The 15,829-nt window shown below is 37.2% G+C and overlaps 1 protein-coding gene across 6 annotated transcripts in view; it reads right to left on the bottom strand.

Annotated features, from left to right (window-relative positions):
* Positions 1 to 15,829, bottom strand: part of reln (reelin) — a 395,806-nt gene that overhangs the window by 223,276 nt on the left and 156,701 nt on the right. For all 6 annotated transcript variants that reach the window (XM_062981720.1, XM_062981721.1, XM_008111538.3 and 3 more), the window contains exons 5-6: positions 8,550 to 8,582; positions 6,098 to 6,176 (exon numbers count right to left, since the gene is read on the bottom strand). In XM_062981720.1, coding sequence (XP_062837790.1) covers positions 6,098 to 6,176; positions 8,550 to 8,582 — 112 coding nt within the window. The remainder of the gene's footprint in view (positions 1 to 6,097; positions 6,177 to 8,549; positions 8,583 to 15,829) is intronic.

Below are 15,829 nucleotides of genomic sequence, written 5' to 3'. Positions count from 1 at the left end.
TGCACAACAGTTGCTAGGCACCTAGCCTAGGTCTCTGCAAAAAGACTCGATCAATACAAAAATAGGCAGGATGCCATTACAGCAGATGGACTCAGAATAAGAGTAGACTGCCAAAAGACTACCCATGAACATGAGGTTGTAGATGTGCAGTTATTAAAACGACTGCATGTTGAGGAAATATGCCCTTCTCAGTCCAAATATTTTGTAAAATACTGTCTTATGTGGGAACTCAACTTGTTTTAACCAGAAGACTGTTCTAGCTTACAGGAATAGATTGCCATGTGGGCTCCTTAGTCTCTCTATGTTATGTTTGAAATGTTTTGTTTTAGCAGCTCAAAGATTTTTCATTACAAATTTTTACTATGCTTTAGATTAAAGAGTGCTGATGTGCAGTATTCACTATGCCTGGTTTATTTTGAATTGCTTTTCCTTGAAATAGTATTCTAGATTCCTTTATATGTTCAAGTCTTTGGAAAAGAAAAAATCCTAATGGATAAAGTAGCAAAATCACTATGCTTGCAAAGAGCATATAAAGGGTGAAGGGGAAGCATATAAAGGGTGAGAGGGATCGGGATCATGGGGTCATCATAAGTTGACAGGTGACTTAAAGGCACATACACATATAATTAATTTTTATTTGATTCCTTAAAAAATCTTGTTGTGAGTTACCTTGAATTCCAGTTTTAGAAGATAGGTTGGCTATGAAATAAGTAAATTAGATATGCCATATTAAGAAATTGTATCTCTACTGTTTTGTTTTTGTATTCTTGTTTTTTAATCTGTAGATTTTATGTTAGTTTTTTCTGAATAAAAATATTAAAAAATATATCACAAAATGTATTTATTTCATATCTCCCCCCCCCCTAACATTTGGTTAACACTATCATGTGCAACTAACAGTCAGGAACTAGTGAATAGGTTTTGGGGATGAATTTGGCTAAAGAATATCCTGTAATAAAATCTGGATTTGTTCTTAAACATGTGCTCTTAGACAGCCTCAGTTTATTTATTTATTTATTTATTTATTTCAACACTTATATCCTGCCCTTCTCACCCATAGGGGACTCAGTTTAATCATCTTGGCTAGGGAGTGTTTAGGATTGATTTGCTCTAGGACACTATTTATAAGTCTTTTTGCTTGTCCATAGTATAGAACCCTTCTCCAGCACATTTCAAATTAGTTGTTTCTCTTCCTACAAGCATTCCTCACTGTCCAACTTTCACACCCATACATAGAAAATGGAAATATGATGGGAAGGACAATCCTAACTTTAGTCTTCAATAATATATCTTTATACCTTATGATGCTGCAAGTCGCTATCATTGACATCTCCAGCCTTTTGTTCGGATATCAGCCATCATCCAAATGCCTTAAATCAAGAAACAGCTAACTAAGATCTACAGACATACTCGTCTCCAAAGGTAGCAGGCCAAAACCCAGAACCTCAGAACAGACTACGCTCTGGCACCACAAGATGCAGAGCCAATCTTAGGAAATGGGGCTGCAAAGTGGAGTTCACGACATGCAAGTGTGGAGAAGAGCAAACCACAGGCCACTTACTACAATGCAACCGGAGCCCTGCCACATTCACAATAGAGGACCTTCTCACAGCGACACCAGAGGTACTCCAAGTGGCTAGCTTCTGGTCAAAAGAAATCTAGTATATGTAAAGTTTTCTAACTTCATTTGTGGTTTTTTTAAAATACATTATAACTGTACCCCCAATTCGCTTCTGACATAATAAATACATAAAATAAATAAATACCTCATGATCTTGTTATAGCTGTTCTTCCAATTCTAGCCTTCTTCTGATTTAGAGCTATAGAATTATACAATAATAGAGTTGGAAGAGACCACATAGGCCATCTATTCCAACCCCTGCCATGCAGGAAAAGCACAAAGTACCCCTGACATATGAACATCCAGCCTCTGTTTAAAAGCCTCCAAAGAAAGAGTTTCCACAAGTAGCTTCTTGACCTCAATCTCCATTCTGATTAATGGTTGGGCAGTATGGAAAATCTTGAACTATTTCAATGTCTTAATTGTCTTCTTTGAAATTATGTAAATAATCTGTGGTCATTAAGATCTTCTTGCAGCAATTAAAAAATCTTGCTCTTTTATCTGATATGCAACAATACAAAAATAAGTAATGGTGTGTGTGTGTGTGTGTGTATGAATATGTGTGTGTGTGTGTGTGTGTGTGTGTGTCTGTATATAAGGTTCAGTTTTCCTTTCTTTTGTCTCTCTGAATCCGAAATTGAGAAGTTTATTTTGCAGAACCACAAGGATGCAGCAGAAGTACACCACTGGATCCTGGGCATTGTAACAATGAACTAAATACAGTAGTATCTGCTGAGGTTTGGTTCTAGGAGCCTTCATGGATACCAATGTTCATGGATATTCAAGGCCCATTATATACAATGGCATAGTAACATGAATTTTATATATATATATATATATATATATATATATATATATATTCATGCTATTGATGGTTGAATCCACCGATACAGAATTCATGGATACAGAGGGTTGACGGCATATTAAGTTGTCTGACAGGTCCTATCCCATGTGTTTTTTCCACAGGGAGAAAGAGGGTATAAATAAAGATAATAATAGTAATCCACATTGGGAGCTCAAAAGACAATTTCTCCCCATCTCTTTTACCCCCGTTTCTCTACGCTTCTACTTCCTTTTGTGTGATGTCTCATGGGCCATGTAGTCCTGTTCCTAGTAGTGTTGTGACAGATGAAGAGGAAAACTTGGGTTTCCCACCGTTTCTGCCACATTTGGAGCCCTTGCAGCCCTTGCAGCTGCAGGATGTTTGCCCACAAGAAGACAGCCAAACAAGCCTTGAGTCGAAATCTCCCCCATTTTCTCGCCGCCTTTATTATAATCAAGATAGACACGCGCGGGAGGCGAATCGCAGAAGCGCTCGGATAGCTGCCAGACAATTAGATGATTAAGTCTATTTCCCTTGGGAAAGTTTAAGGAGTCGTGCATCTGGACAGTATAGGTTTCGGTTCTTGTTCCCAGAGAAAGTGTGCTTTGGCGGGAAAACAAGATCCTATATAGCTGTTGGCCACAAAGAATTCCTTGCGGAGTCAATTCGTCAGCTCGTGGAGTGAGATCGCGTGTAGACTACGTACTCCAGTTCCCAGCTCCTGAATCAAGTTCCCAGCCCTGCCTTGTTCCACGGATCTATGGACTCAGTTCTTGTTCCACGATTGCCTTGTTTCTAGTTGGACCTTGCCAAGCCTCAAGTTTTGTCTTGCCTTGCATTTTAAACCCACGGACCCTGTTTCACGGATTCCAGCCTTGTTTCCTTGATCCAGATTTACTTAAGCCTCAAGACTATGGACAGTTCCCCACACTATTGTTTGCAAAATAGTGTGTGTTTCGGTGAAGTGGATTATAACTTTGGACTTTAATATCATATATTGGACATTGTTTTTCTGGACTATATTTGACCTTTCCTGAAAGGTCTACTTCTGAACTATATTCTACACTTATTTTTATTGACTTTATATAATCCTTTAATAAAGATATTAGATAGAATCTGGCCTCTGTGTATGGTTATTGGTGCTCTGCAGCCTGGGTCCTGACATTTTGGGAACAAAAGGCAACAGATGACAACCGGAAGTAGATTTACGTTGTATGACGTTTCCGTGGCACTTCATCTTTGAAATGTCTTTAAAGTGTGTGGAAACAGGAGAGGATTTGTGTCTGATGAGGTCTTAAGAGCCTGATATCACTTTTTCAGCTTGATACCACCATCAATTTAATTTTCTTTTCTTTACGTCTTGCTTTTCCAAATACTAAGCACAAAATAAAAGCTCATGTTCTTAATTCATGTATGTACACTTAAGGAACATTCTCTGTAAATATAGCAAAGGGGAACCCCTGCATTGGTTACAGGTTAATCTGGAAGACCTTATCAGGCCTTTTCCTTATTTTTAATTTCTCAGATTCTCAGCATATAAAGTGGATTTGCTGCTTGGTTACTTCTCCTTTATAATCTGTTTTTGGAAATACCGTGAAGAGCTGTGGATAGTTGAAACATCTCTTTTTATCATCTTTCATCTCCTTTAAAAATTATATCCTTTATAAAATGATGAACAGCTTTGAGTAAATCCCAGTTCCAAGCCTTCATGTTGCCTTTGAAATTTATTACTTCAGAAATTAAATGGCTTAGATTTAGTGGCTCAAAGGAGAAAACCAAGAAGAAAAGAATGACAGCAAGATATTAGTAGTGTCATTAGAGCATCAAAGGAGAAGGAAGAGACTTTGCAGCCATGAGGTTCTTGTCCTCTTGACACAATTTGCAGTTTATACAGCAAATGTGTCTGTAAGTAATGCTCTTAATTGAGGTTGCTGCTTAACTCAAATATCCTGCATTTCAAATGATAAAAACATCTTTAATGGACTTTCTCCAGGTGTTTGATGCTGCTAGTAACATTCTATTGATGTGGAAGCTATTTAGATGTTCCTCTTCCACAAAACCATAAAGCATAGAAGGCAATCTCACGGGAAACTTACAGTAATGCAGCAAATTACTATTGCAAATAGGCTTCTACACACATGAAAGTGCCTCAATTCCATATGTATTATGTTTCTAATCCAGCAGTATAGAACATGAAAGAAAGTTTAAGCACATAGGCAGATACAAAGGTACAAATACACAAGCAGATAAGTACAAAAGAGAAAATATTAGGAAATCAGATTGCTAGGAATGCAAAACAAAATGTACAGAGATAAAACATAATATCTTCAGGGTGCAAGAGTATTTGCTTGTGTACATTTACAGTCAATTTCCACTATTATAAGAAATGGAAGGTAGGAAATTCTGAGAGACCCAAAAGCATGTAATTCAGAACAAAATATTGGCAAAAACAAAAGCAAAAGTCTATTTTCCAAAAGAGAAAGCAATCAATCAATCAATCAATATAACATATAAAATAAGAGAATTAGAAATATGATTCCTTGGGTTTTAGAGTTCTACCCTTTACAATGAAAAATAAAGAGACTGCAGGAAGAAAGTGTCATGAAAGTCATAAGCTCAGTACTAGAGGTATATCATGGACCTAACCTAGGGAAAGTCAAATCTGTCTGAAGTTGAATTCAGAATTCAAAGAAAATTTATTCACAAATCATCTCACAATGTACCTGGAATATTCCAGTGGTTGTTATGGCAATTGGTTTGTCTTGACCTTGAGTGGGAGTCTTGGGAGGAAGGGAAGAGAATACTTCAAGTTGTCTGTTGACATATGTTGACCCCATGAATTTGGGAAAAGGTCTATTTTGTAACTATTAACAGGCCAGAAGATCTCCTTCGGGGGGGGGGGGGGGGGTTCCATATAATAAAAAACCCTGCAAAATAATTTTGTTTTTGCGCTTTTTTATTATTAAAAAACCTGCAAAAAGGAAGTAGAAAAGCTGGAACCCTCTCAGCTTTAGTAGAAGGGCATATGTAGTTTCTGGACTTGGGGTAATTGCTCACCACCACTCCCTTTTATAAGCGATACCACTGCTTGAACTTCTGTTTGAATAGCAATATGATTTGTGGCATGTACAGGATGCTTAAATTCTGTTAACCTCTGACTAGAGAAGTCCCACTTAATTAATGGGATTTACCTGTGTGTTAAAGTTCAATAATTGATTAAATTAGCTTACTCTAGTTAGAAGTACATAACAAGATTCCAGTCATGTGTGCATATAATAAAGCTAAAAGAAGGTAACAGATAACTCTGGAAGTTACCGTGTATACTTTCCAAAGAAATCTATTGGGTTGCTATTGTTTACATGTACAAATTTGCAACCTCTGTCTCTCTGTGTGTGTGTGTCTATCTATCTATCTTAAGTATTTATACTTTTCTCTGACAAAGGAGACTCAAAGTGGAGTGGTTTGGAGCCAACACTGCATCACTGTGGGGACAGGGAAACATACTTCTACAAGTACACTATGGCCTGAATAAGCTACTTTCTTCATTCCATGTTATGAAAATAGAGAGAGTTCGACTTTTGTTTAATTGATAATAGAAATGTGTTATGCTTGCTTCCCTAAGTAAATAAATATAAAAACTAAACTAAACTTACCACATAGCAGGATTCAGTCCTTGCTGGTGATAAGAATCAAAATCATCTCGTAATATAATGCTGTCACTGTGCATCTCAGCTGAAAAGGAAACAGTGAAAATAATTCCTGATCTATTTTGTCAAATCAAATGAATGCACACAACTCTGTATTGCCATCTTTATGTAAAGATTATAGAACTCAAGCACATTTGTTAAACATCTCAAATTTATCTTCATTTCCTTAAGTTATTCTATTTCATTGAATTTCAACCCTTCCTGCATATGCTTTGAATGCAAAGGCCCCTGGGTTCAGTTCCTCAAATCTGGAGGTATGACCAGGTATGACCAAATCTAGAGGTATGTCTGAGAAACTATGGAGACCTGGTTATGTATATTCCTTATCAATTTTTGAAAAGCTAACAAGTTCTGCTATATGTGGAATTACCACACAAAGCATATGGAATTCCTGTGGTCTGGCTCTGAATGCACCAAATACAGTTAACTCAAACACTTCCATCCCCATATTCTCAGTGTCTACCCTCTCATTTTTAGTTTTGAACAGTTGCTAAAGGAATTGAATCAACTGTCCTAATACATATTTTACATTTTTAGTATTTCTGGACTCAACATACAAGTTTAATCCACTAAGGTACATAAATATAAGATTGGAGCAAAGGTTTTGTTAAGAACATAAATAGACCTGTGCTTAATGGTGCTTATTTTAATTCTAGTGATCCTAGAAGTGTTGAGATTTTAGTAATAAGTTGCTTTGCATTGTCCTACATTTGTTTTATATAGCAAATAAAGTTCACTTCTGCCCAAATAAAATTTGTCAGTTTCTGCTTGTTTGGCAGATGGTGACATTTGGCCATATTTTGATCTCTTTCCACAGTGTGTTCCACTTCATCATACCTTACCCTATATCAGAGGTTCCCCAAAAAAAATCTGTCATGAAACCCTTCAGAAGACTCCCCCTTCCCCAATGGAACCCTAACTCTGTCCCTAAGCACCCAACAAAGGTTTTCCTACTTCCATCTACTCCTATTGTCTGGATGTTTTGTATACTGTAGTAGGTTTGGAAATAAAGAGAGTCAAATGTTTAAAGCAGAATTTCAGTATAATGAATTGGCATAAATTCTTCATTACTCTGGTACGGGTTTTTAAAAAACTTCTTTTAAAAGATTTTTTTTTTGCAGAACCCTTATAATGGTTTTGCAGAGCCTAGGATTCTGCAGAACAAAGTTTGGGGATATACTCATGCATACGTCTAGAAATTTTAGTCAATAAATCAATTCAATCTGGGTTAATTTATCCATAGTCAATGTGAGTACTGCACCTTAATCCTGTAAAAAAAAAGGGGGGGGGAATCACCCCCTTCTCTGAGTAGAGCTGTGAAACGCAAGAGCTTAGTCCATCCCAGGAGAATCTAAAAGATACACTGAACTCCTCTACTCTCTCTGCTGCAGTGATACTTCTGTCTTTTTCTGAATGTTTGGGCAAGGCAATGGCAGCAGCGACCATGGTGGCTGCCCCCATCTTCCCAGGCAACAGTGGTGCTTACACTTGGCGAACTTATCCAGTCATATAAAAATTCATAATTTTGGCCTCAAACCTGCCCTCAATTTATACATGAGGAAGACTTATACATGAGTATATATGGTACTTTTGATGGAAGGAAACATTTGTTCACCAAGGCAATGATAAAATTCTGCAATTATTAGCCGCAATTATTATTTCACTAATCACAAATATACAATAAATATTATAGTAGTATTGTAGCAGAACACAAAATAGAAAAATACAGTATATATGTACACAGATTAAAGGTTCAAATAATGTTTAATTAATTCCAAATCAGTTGAGATCATAATAAAAGCTATCATAATAATAGCACCTGCATATGTTTCTATTTTACATGAGGGGAGGGGCTTGCCTATTAATGGGGTGGAGTCATGTTTCTCTCTTCCTTTCTGGCATACACACATACACACACACAAGAACTGTCTGCACGGTGCTGATGTAATAAACAAATGAGCTCAAACATATTTATAAAGAGACAGAGAGACATCTGTTAGGTTCATCTGTCAGTTATTTTACTAAGCATTTAAAGGATGCAAAATGAGCTGGAAAAGATTCGGTTATGATTTTGAGTACAATCTGGGATTAATCTAGAAATAAAGTAACATCCCCCTTGCTGTTTTGTCAAAGCTTGATCTATGCACCTGAGGACAAGAGATTTGAAATATTATATAGTTAGGATGTGACAGTTTGAAATCTAATAAGCAAATGTATGGCCAGAACTAAGTATATTCCATTTTCCTTAAACTCTCATTTATATCCAAATTCTTTCAAAGCTGCAATTTCATTATTGCTTTATGTTATGAAAATGCTCAAATGTCAAACAAAATAACATAACATCAGATGGGAAGCTAATAATAACTGCAACAACTTACCTAAAAGGGGGTGCACTTACCTAAAAGGGGGTGCAAAGGAGCTTCTGTTGGAGCTGCAAAATAGAAGGAAAAATAATATTTAAATGAGTCTGAAAATAAATACTATTTTAATGCTGCCATAAATGATTGGCAGTCTGTCTTTTCTTACATGTTCATACTGGCTGTTGGCTGCAATCAGATATTAGTGCAGGGAATAAAGGGTATTTGAGGAAATAACACAAAATGAATGGTATTAATTGCTCATTTAGGAAAATGTTTTTTCTCAGTTCCTAATTTATTCTTTTCCAGAATTTGTAACTAGGGGACTAGGCTGAAGATTTCCTCCTTTGGAAAATCCAACCATTGTAGAAACATTAAGCAAAATATAGGGCACACAATTCCCTGAGTTTGAGGGTGTTGCTGTTTTGCCTTTAGATTTCTAGTGTGCTTTAAATGACTGAGAATTGGATTTTTAACTTAATTCATACTTAATGGAAATTTTTATTTGATCATTATATGCCTCCAAAGGAAGTTCTGTAACATGTGGAGAACAGACATTACTGAAAACATGAAGAAAACAAACACCTTGGAGCCTTAGTCAATGGCAGTTTATAAACATTTTTGGAAACCCATGTCTCCCCATCGTGTTCCAGAGATCACTCTGGAGTTATGTGGCAGATGAACTGAAGTGGCCATTGCCAATATGAACTAGCCATATTGGAGGTGGGGACACTTTTGGTCTTCTAGACGTTTGGCTTAAAACTCCCCCAATCCTTTTTCAATGGCCAGATTGGGTGAAAGTAATAGGGGCTGTAGGCCAAAACATTTGGAGAGTCAAAAATTCCCTATCCCAAGAAAAATGTTTCTTCTCATAATCATTTGATATCAAAATAGTCACAGTTTAGAAAGGTTATATTTTAGGACTGCATCTCCCGTAATGGGCTATTGGGGTATTCTATGAATTGTATTCCAATCTTTTTACTCAAGCTCCAAGACAAAAATGTTCGTGTTTGCTAGTTTAAGAAAAAGTGACTGTCCTAAGGCAAGTTAGTGAACTTCATGGCTGGGTGGAAACCTCAGCTTGTGTATCCTTTGGAACAAAACAGCACAGATAGAACTTCATATCACTTCTGATAATCACAAACTTGCAGTTATGGAGTATGTTCATACACACAGCTGCATTTGTGAACCAGCCCCAGGATTTTAGCCATCCATCCAGTCATAATATGTGATGTTGGTTATGCATAGTTCATCCATGGCTTGCTTTTGTTCTTTTGGTAATATTTTGAGACATTTTTTGAATGATTCATAAGAATTAGATATGTATTTTAGAAGCAATGAAAAATAACTCATGAATTATAGTTATAATTTTTGAATTTGGAATTAATTATTTGTAAGGTTGAGCAAGTACTAGATATCTAATGAAAGATAGTTATTAATTTCGTAGCCATAAAAATTGAATGTTAAAGATACATCATTTCTGAAATTTCTAAAGTGTCTGAAAAAGCTAAGGGAATCTTTGCCCGAAGTACCTTTAAGCTAATTTCAAATTCCAGTCCTTCATCTCAGATATCACAGAAGAACTCTGAGGTTGTCATTAAACGAGTGATGAATATACTTTCATATCGCCCGGAATAATTTCTTTATTACAATTTATATTTTATTGCACTAGGGTGCAGTTTTGACCTTCACATATAATAATTAAGGTCAAAAATGTCATACACCTAGAGCATCATATAAAATAGTCATAGCACTTTTCAAAGTATTTCCAAGTTGATAATTTTACCATACCCAAAGGTTATGGGCACAATGAGAAAAAAGTTGCAAACTTATTGGTTTCAGTTTGGAAAAAAACTTAGCAGGCATTTAATTCTCACCAAATAAACAAATGGGGGAGGGAAGTGAGACAAAGAAGAAGTGGGCAGTTTGAAGGATCTCAAGGGTATTAATTATGTTACGTTTCATGCCAATTCTCATGAATTCTGAAACAAGTGCTGACTGTTACAGCCTTCAGATATAAAGATTTCCATCTTAAGCATGTGTGACTTGGAAGTAAGAATTGTGGAAATCAGTCAGTTTTCCTTCCTGATTAAAATAAAAACAGACAACTTAAACTCAAACTGGATAACAATATAAATGGTAAGTGGAATTTTGAAACAAAATTATTTTAAAATCCTGAATTGCCTGTATTGTGGTCACAATATTGTATTTATTACATTTAAATCATACACACACAGAATAATGGCTGTAGAATGAGAACACATAGTTGGCAGCTTGCACTGAGTGAAACAACAATCAGAGCAGTTATTCTGGTGCTATGAATTCATGTCTCAGGTGCCAAACTTTTTTCCTAGACCTTGACATGAAGGAGTCAACAAGTGACTAAGAATGGCTGCCTGCAGGAGCCCTCATTTTCTTGCCTGTGAAAAGAAACACTCCCCATGCACATGGAGTGTTTCCCATATCCCAGAATTCATGCAGAGCATTTCCTTTCTCAGATAAGAAAGAGAACCCCTGATGTATGTACGGGACTCTGTAATGCACCACATGCATATCTGTATTATGTGGGTCAATGGCTACCTTTCTTTATCTCTTCCTTTTTCTGTCAAAGAAAAGCAAAAAGCCCACCAAGGAAGTCATGCTTGGTTTGCTTTGCTCAAATCTAAATCTAAACAGCATGCTTATTAAGGAAGACAGATGTTAATTCTTCTCGGCAGCACTTCCCTCTATTCATGTATCCATGCATTTCTTTGTAATATGGTTGAACTCCTCCCCTGTCATGAGAAGCGCTTTGAGACATTGGATGTAACTGAAGAAGCTCTTGGTGTGAACTAGTCCAGATTTGAGTTTAATCATGGTTATAAAGCCTACTTGAAGCATTGTTTGTAAATGCAGTGTTTTTCACATTGTGTGGCATCAGTCACATTGCTTTTTCATGCCTTTTAAAAAACAAAAATCTATGCTTTTACTTTAAAAATTATTTAAAATATTTATTATAATAATACACATAGATATTACCATCTACAAAGAAAAAAATTAGCTTTCTGTGCCAGCACTGACAACATTTGAAAATTACACTGATTTATAGTGAAATTAAAATGGCAAGAAATACAGTTGTGAGAAACCCCAAGTGAAAGGAAGAGATCTTAAAATATTTTCATTATTATTATTTTTTTAAAAAACCTCCAAAGTTGCTATATAAGTTTTAATCGTTAACATTCAGTTGGTTATTAGGGAAAGATTTGACTTGTTTCTCAGGAGTCACTAAGGTTTAGCTGAATATTTTTTGAGAACGAATCTCTAACGTTTACCAAGTGCACAGAAAACAGAAGTTGTTAGAATGATATCAGGGAAGTCCTGGAATCAATTCATCTACACATATCAAGCATCAAAGAAATATATGAGTAAGAACTGAATAAATAACAAAGATCTGTATAAAAATAATTTTGAAAAAACCTGGAATAAAATAAAAAAATGATCTGAAAAAATGGATGAATCTGGATCTCTCTCTCCTAGGACGGATAGCTACAATAAAAAAGAATATCTTACCTAGACTATGCTTCTTGTTCCAGAACATTCCAATTGACATCAAGGAAAAAGAATTTACCAATTGGAATGCTGAACTTACAAAATTTATTTGGAGAGGGAAAAAACCGAGAATAAAGATGAAAAACTGACAAAACACTAAACAAAAAGGAGGACTGGCTCTCCCAAACCTAAAATTATACAGGAAAGCAGCTATATTTGATTTGGTTAAGAGAATGGATCCATCTTGACAATCAAAGTCTCATAACTCTGGAAGGAGATAGTTTAAAATTTAGCTTACATGCATACTTAATTTATGGGAAAGTGGCAGAAGACTCAAACTTTAATAAACACCCAATTAGGAAAACTCTGATGAATACTTGGAACAAATACAAAAATTTTTTTACACAAAATTACCACAATGGACCTTGATCCATGAAGCTTTCAAACAAAGTGGAAATTCAAAGGGTAGTAAAAGATGGCCAACATATGCGGAAATACTCAAGAAAACACAAGATAACCTCCAACTGAAATCAATGACAGAAATAAACCAGCAGGGCTACAACATGAACTGGTTTGAATATGCACAAATACACCAACAATATCAAAAAGATGTGCATACAGGATTTGAAGAAGAAAAGACCGACCTTGATAAGATACTTCAATCAAGAAATAAACAACTATCTAAGCTCTACAGTCTCCTGTTAAAATTACACACAGAAGATGAATATATCAAGAAGTGTATGGTAAAATGGGCCAAAAACATTGACCGCTCGATCAGCTTAGATGAAAGTAAAAAATAAAAATTTTCAGAAGCTATTCCCTTCTAGAAAATTTCTACAAAATATTTTATCAATCCTATATGACACCTGTTAAATTAGCCAAAATGCAGCCACAATTAAAAACACTTGCTGGAAATGTAAACAAGCAACAGGATCATTTTACCACATGTGGTGGACTTGTAAGAAGGCAAAAAACTTTTGGATTGAGATCCATAAAACTACTGAAAAAATACTAAAGCTAAAAATAGGGGCCGGGCTGTGGCGCAGCTGTTGAGCAGCTGCCTCAAATCACTCTGACCATGAGGTCATGAGTTCGAGGCCAGCCCGTGGCGGGGTGAGTACCCGTCAATTAAAAATAAAAAATAGCCCCTGCTCGTTGCTGACCTAGCAACCCGAAAGATAGTTGCATCTATCAAGTAGGAGATAAGGTACCACTTATAAAGTGGGGAGGCAAGATTAACTAATTTACGACCTGGAATGGGGAAGTGCCGTCAGTGTGGATGATGAAGCAGCTGCTCCCCCCTGTGGCCAGAATCGAACATCCCCTCAGAAGAAGGTTAACTTGCCTCTGCGTGTGTCTCTCAGTCTCTGTTTGATGTGTTTATGGGCACTGAATGTTTGCCCTATGTGTGTTATAATGTGATCCGCCCTGAGTCCCCTTCGGGGTGAGAAGGGCGGAATATAAATACTGTAAATAAATAAATAAATAAAATACCCATGCACCCAGAAATATTCCTACTAGGAATAACAGACACATCACTGCTGAAGCCTCACAATAAACTCTTCACTTTGATTACAACTGCTGCGAGAATAGTTTATTCACGAGCCTGGAAATTGGAGGAAACACCAGAAATGGAGGAATGGATCGTGAAAGTGACGGAGGTGGCTGAGATGGACATTCTGACAGGGTATCTCCAGTCAAAAGACCCTTCCGAGTTTAGGAAAGACTATTTCAACGTGGGGGTTTCAAATTTGACTATTATAAATTTTAATTTTCACCACTTGTTTAACTTTCTTCTGTAAAAAAAAAGTCATGATGAAGAAAAAAAGAACTAGAGTTCACAATTTCTGGTGGCTTGTGAACAGGTTGTGAAACAGTGAAAATAAGCAGATAATTCAGGTGTATTTCAAGGGATTCTGGACCTTGTGCAAAATAGAAAACTAACTGAGCATATTTATGGAGAAATTGTTATATCCCTGGGAATATCTGAATAAGCATGGAGATCTCTGGGATATCTTACTGGAGTGCTTTACTGGAAAAGCAGGGAGCTAGACTGTTTAATTGATGACCTCTGGAACAATAGATAGTAGGCTTGATCGATCCATGAAAAATTTGATTCTAAACTCGTTTCAAAACTAAAGGGGGGCAGCTTTTCGTTTCTGATGGTATTTCCGAATTTGGCCCCCAAAAAATTTCAAAATTAACGAAAATTCGTTATTTTCTAAATTAATACGTTAATGGCGGATGCGCATGCGCAATTCCCAAAAACAGCACAGAGGGAGAGGACTTTACAGGACTCTCCCACCCTCATTTTTTGAGTGATCTTCTTCAAACTTGGTACAGTGGTAGAACACATTTAACACTGATAGCTCACCAAAATTTGGAACGTTTCCCTTATCCTCTGATTTTTGGAGAATTTTCATAGCTTTTATAATAAACCATTTTTTAATAATTGCAGAAATCTGTTCCTGGTTTGAAAGTCTTATTTCCTGTTAAATTGGGTTGTCTTTACTGTGAAAGTCATTGTTCTACTTCAGAAACTTTGTTTTTGTGGCTGAAACTTTGTTAAATTGGTGTGTGTGTGATATATATTGTGTATATATATATATATATATAGTCCCTGCTTGTGTGTGTGTGTGTGTGTGTGTGTGTGTGTGTAGGTAAAGGTAAAGGTATCCCTTGACATTAAGTTCAGTCATGTCTGACTCTGGGGGTTGGTGCTCATCTCCATTTCTAAGCCCAAGAGCCAGTGTTGTCCATAGACACCTCCAAGGTCATGTGGCCAGCATGACTACATGGAGTGCCATTACCTTCCCAGAAACACCCAGAAAATGGGAATTCCAGACAGGAAACAATCAGGGCCAGCTAATACCTCCCAACAAAGGATTCCCCCAGGTAGGAAGCAGCCAGGCTTTGAAGCTGCAAGGCTATTCAATGCTAATCAAGGTGACCAATTGCAACATTCACACTTGCCTCCCACAGACAAGAGTTCTTTCTCCCACCCTGGACCTTCCACAGATATATAAACCCCACTTGCCTAGCTTCGCACAGACGTCAAAACCTCTATGTCTGCCACAGATGTGGGTGAAACGTCAGGAGAGAATGCTTCTGGCACATGGCCATAGAGCCCGGAATACATACCACAACAGTGTGATCCCGGCCATGAAAGCTTTCGACAACACAACCACAGTATCCATTCAAGTTCATGTAGCGTGGTATGGACTGGAGACCTGTATTGGGGGGAGGGAGGGTGCGAATCTGGGCCCCTGGGAGCAGCCGAGGACGGGCCTGGCCCACACCCCCTCGCATCCCAGGCCTCTTCCTCCTCACCGCCGGGCCCCTCTCGGTCTCTCCAGGCCTGAGCTGAGGCGAGGCGGCAGCGGCGGCGGCCATTTCCCCCCTCCGTCTTCCTCCTCCTCCTCGGCCTCCTTCCCCCTCGCCCCCTCCCATTGGCTGAGCCTCCCATTGGCTGAGGGGCAAAAGGAAAGGAGTTTGGGTGATTTGCAAAAGCTTTTTTTCCTAACGAAAAAAACGAAGAAATAAGAAAAAACGGCCTCTCGCGATTCGAAACCGCGATATCCAGACGTGTGGACAACCAAGGTTCTATATTGCTTCAAAACAAACGAAAATAACGAATTAATAACGGGTAACGGGAAAATCGAATTATTTGAGCAAGCCTAATAGATAGTATAATTAGAAGAGGATGGACTCAAAACTAGTATTTTCATTAACACATCCGAGTCTATATATTTGTAGAAATGCTCTGACTCACTGCCTGCATATTATAATTTAT

This window comes from Anolis carolinensis, chromosome 5, assembly GCF_035594765.1.
Source record: "Anolis carolinensis isolate JA03-04 chromosome 5, rAnoCar3.1.pri, whole genome shotgun sequence".
NCBI lineage: Eukaryota > Metazoa > Chordata > Lepidosauria > Squamata > Dactyloidae > Anolis > Anolis carolinensis.
This window is presented reverse-complemented; position numbering and strand designations above follow the sequence as displayed.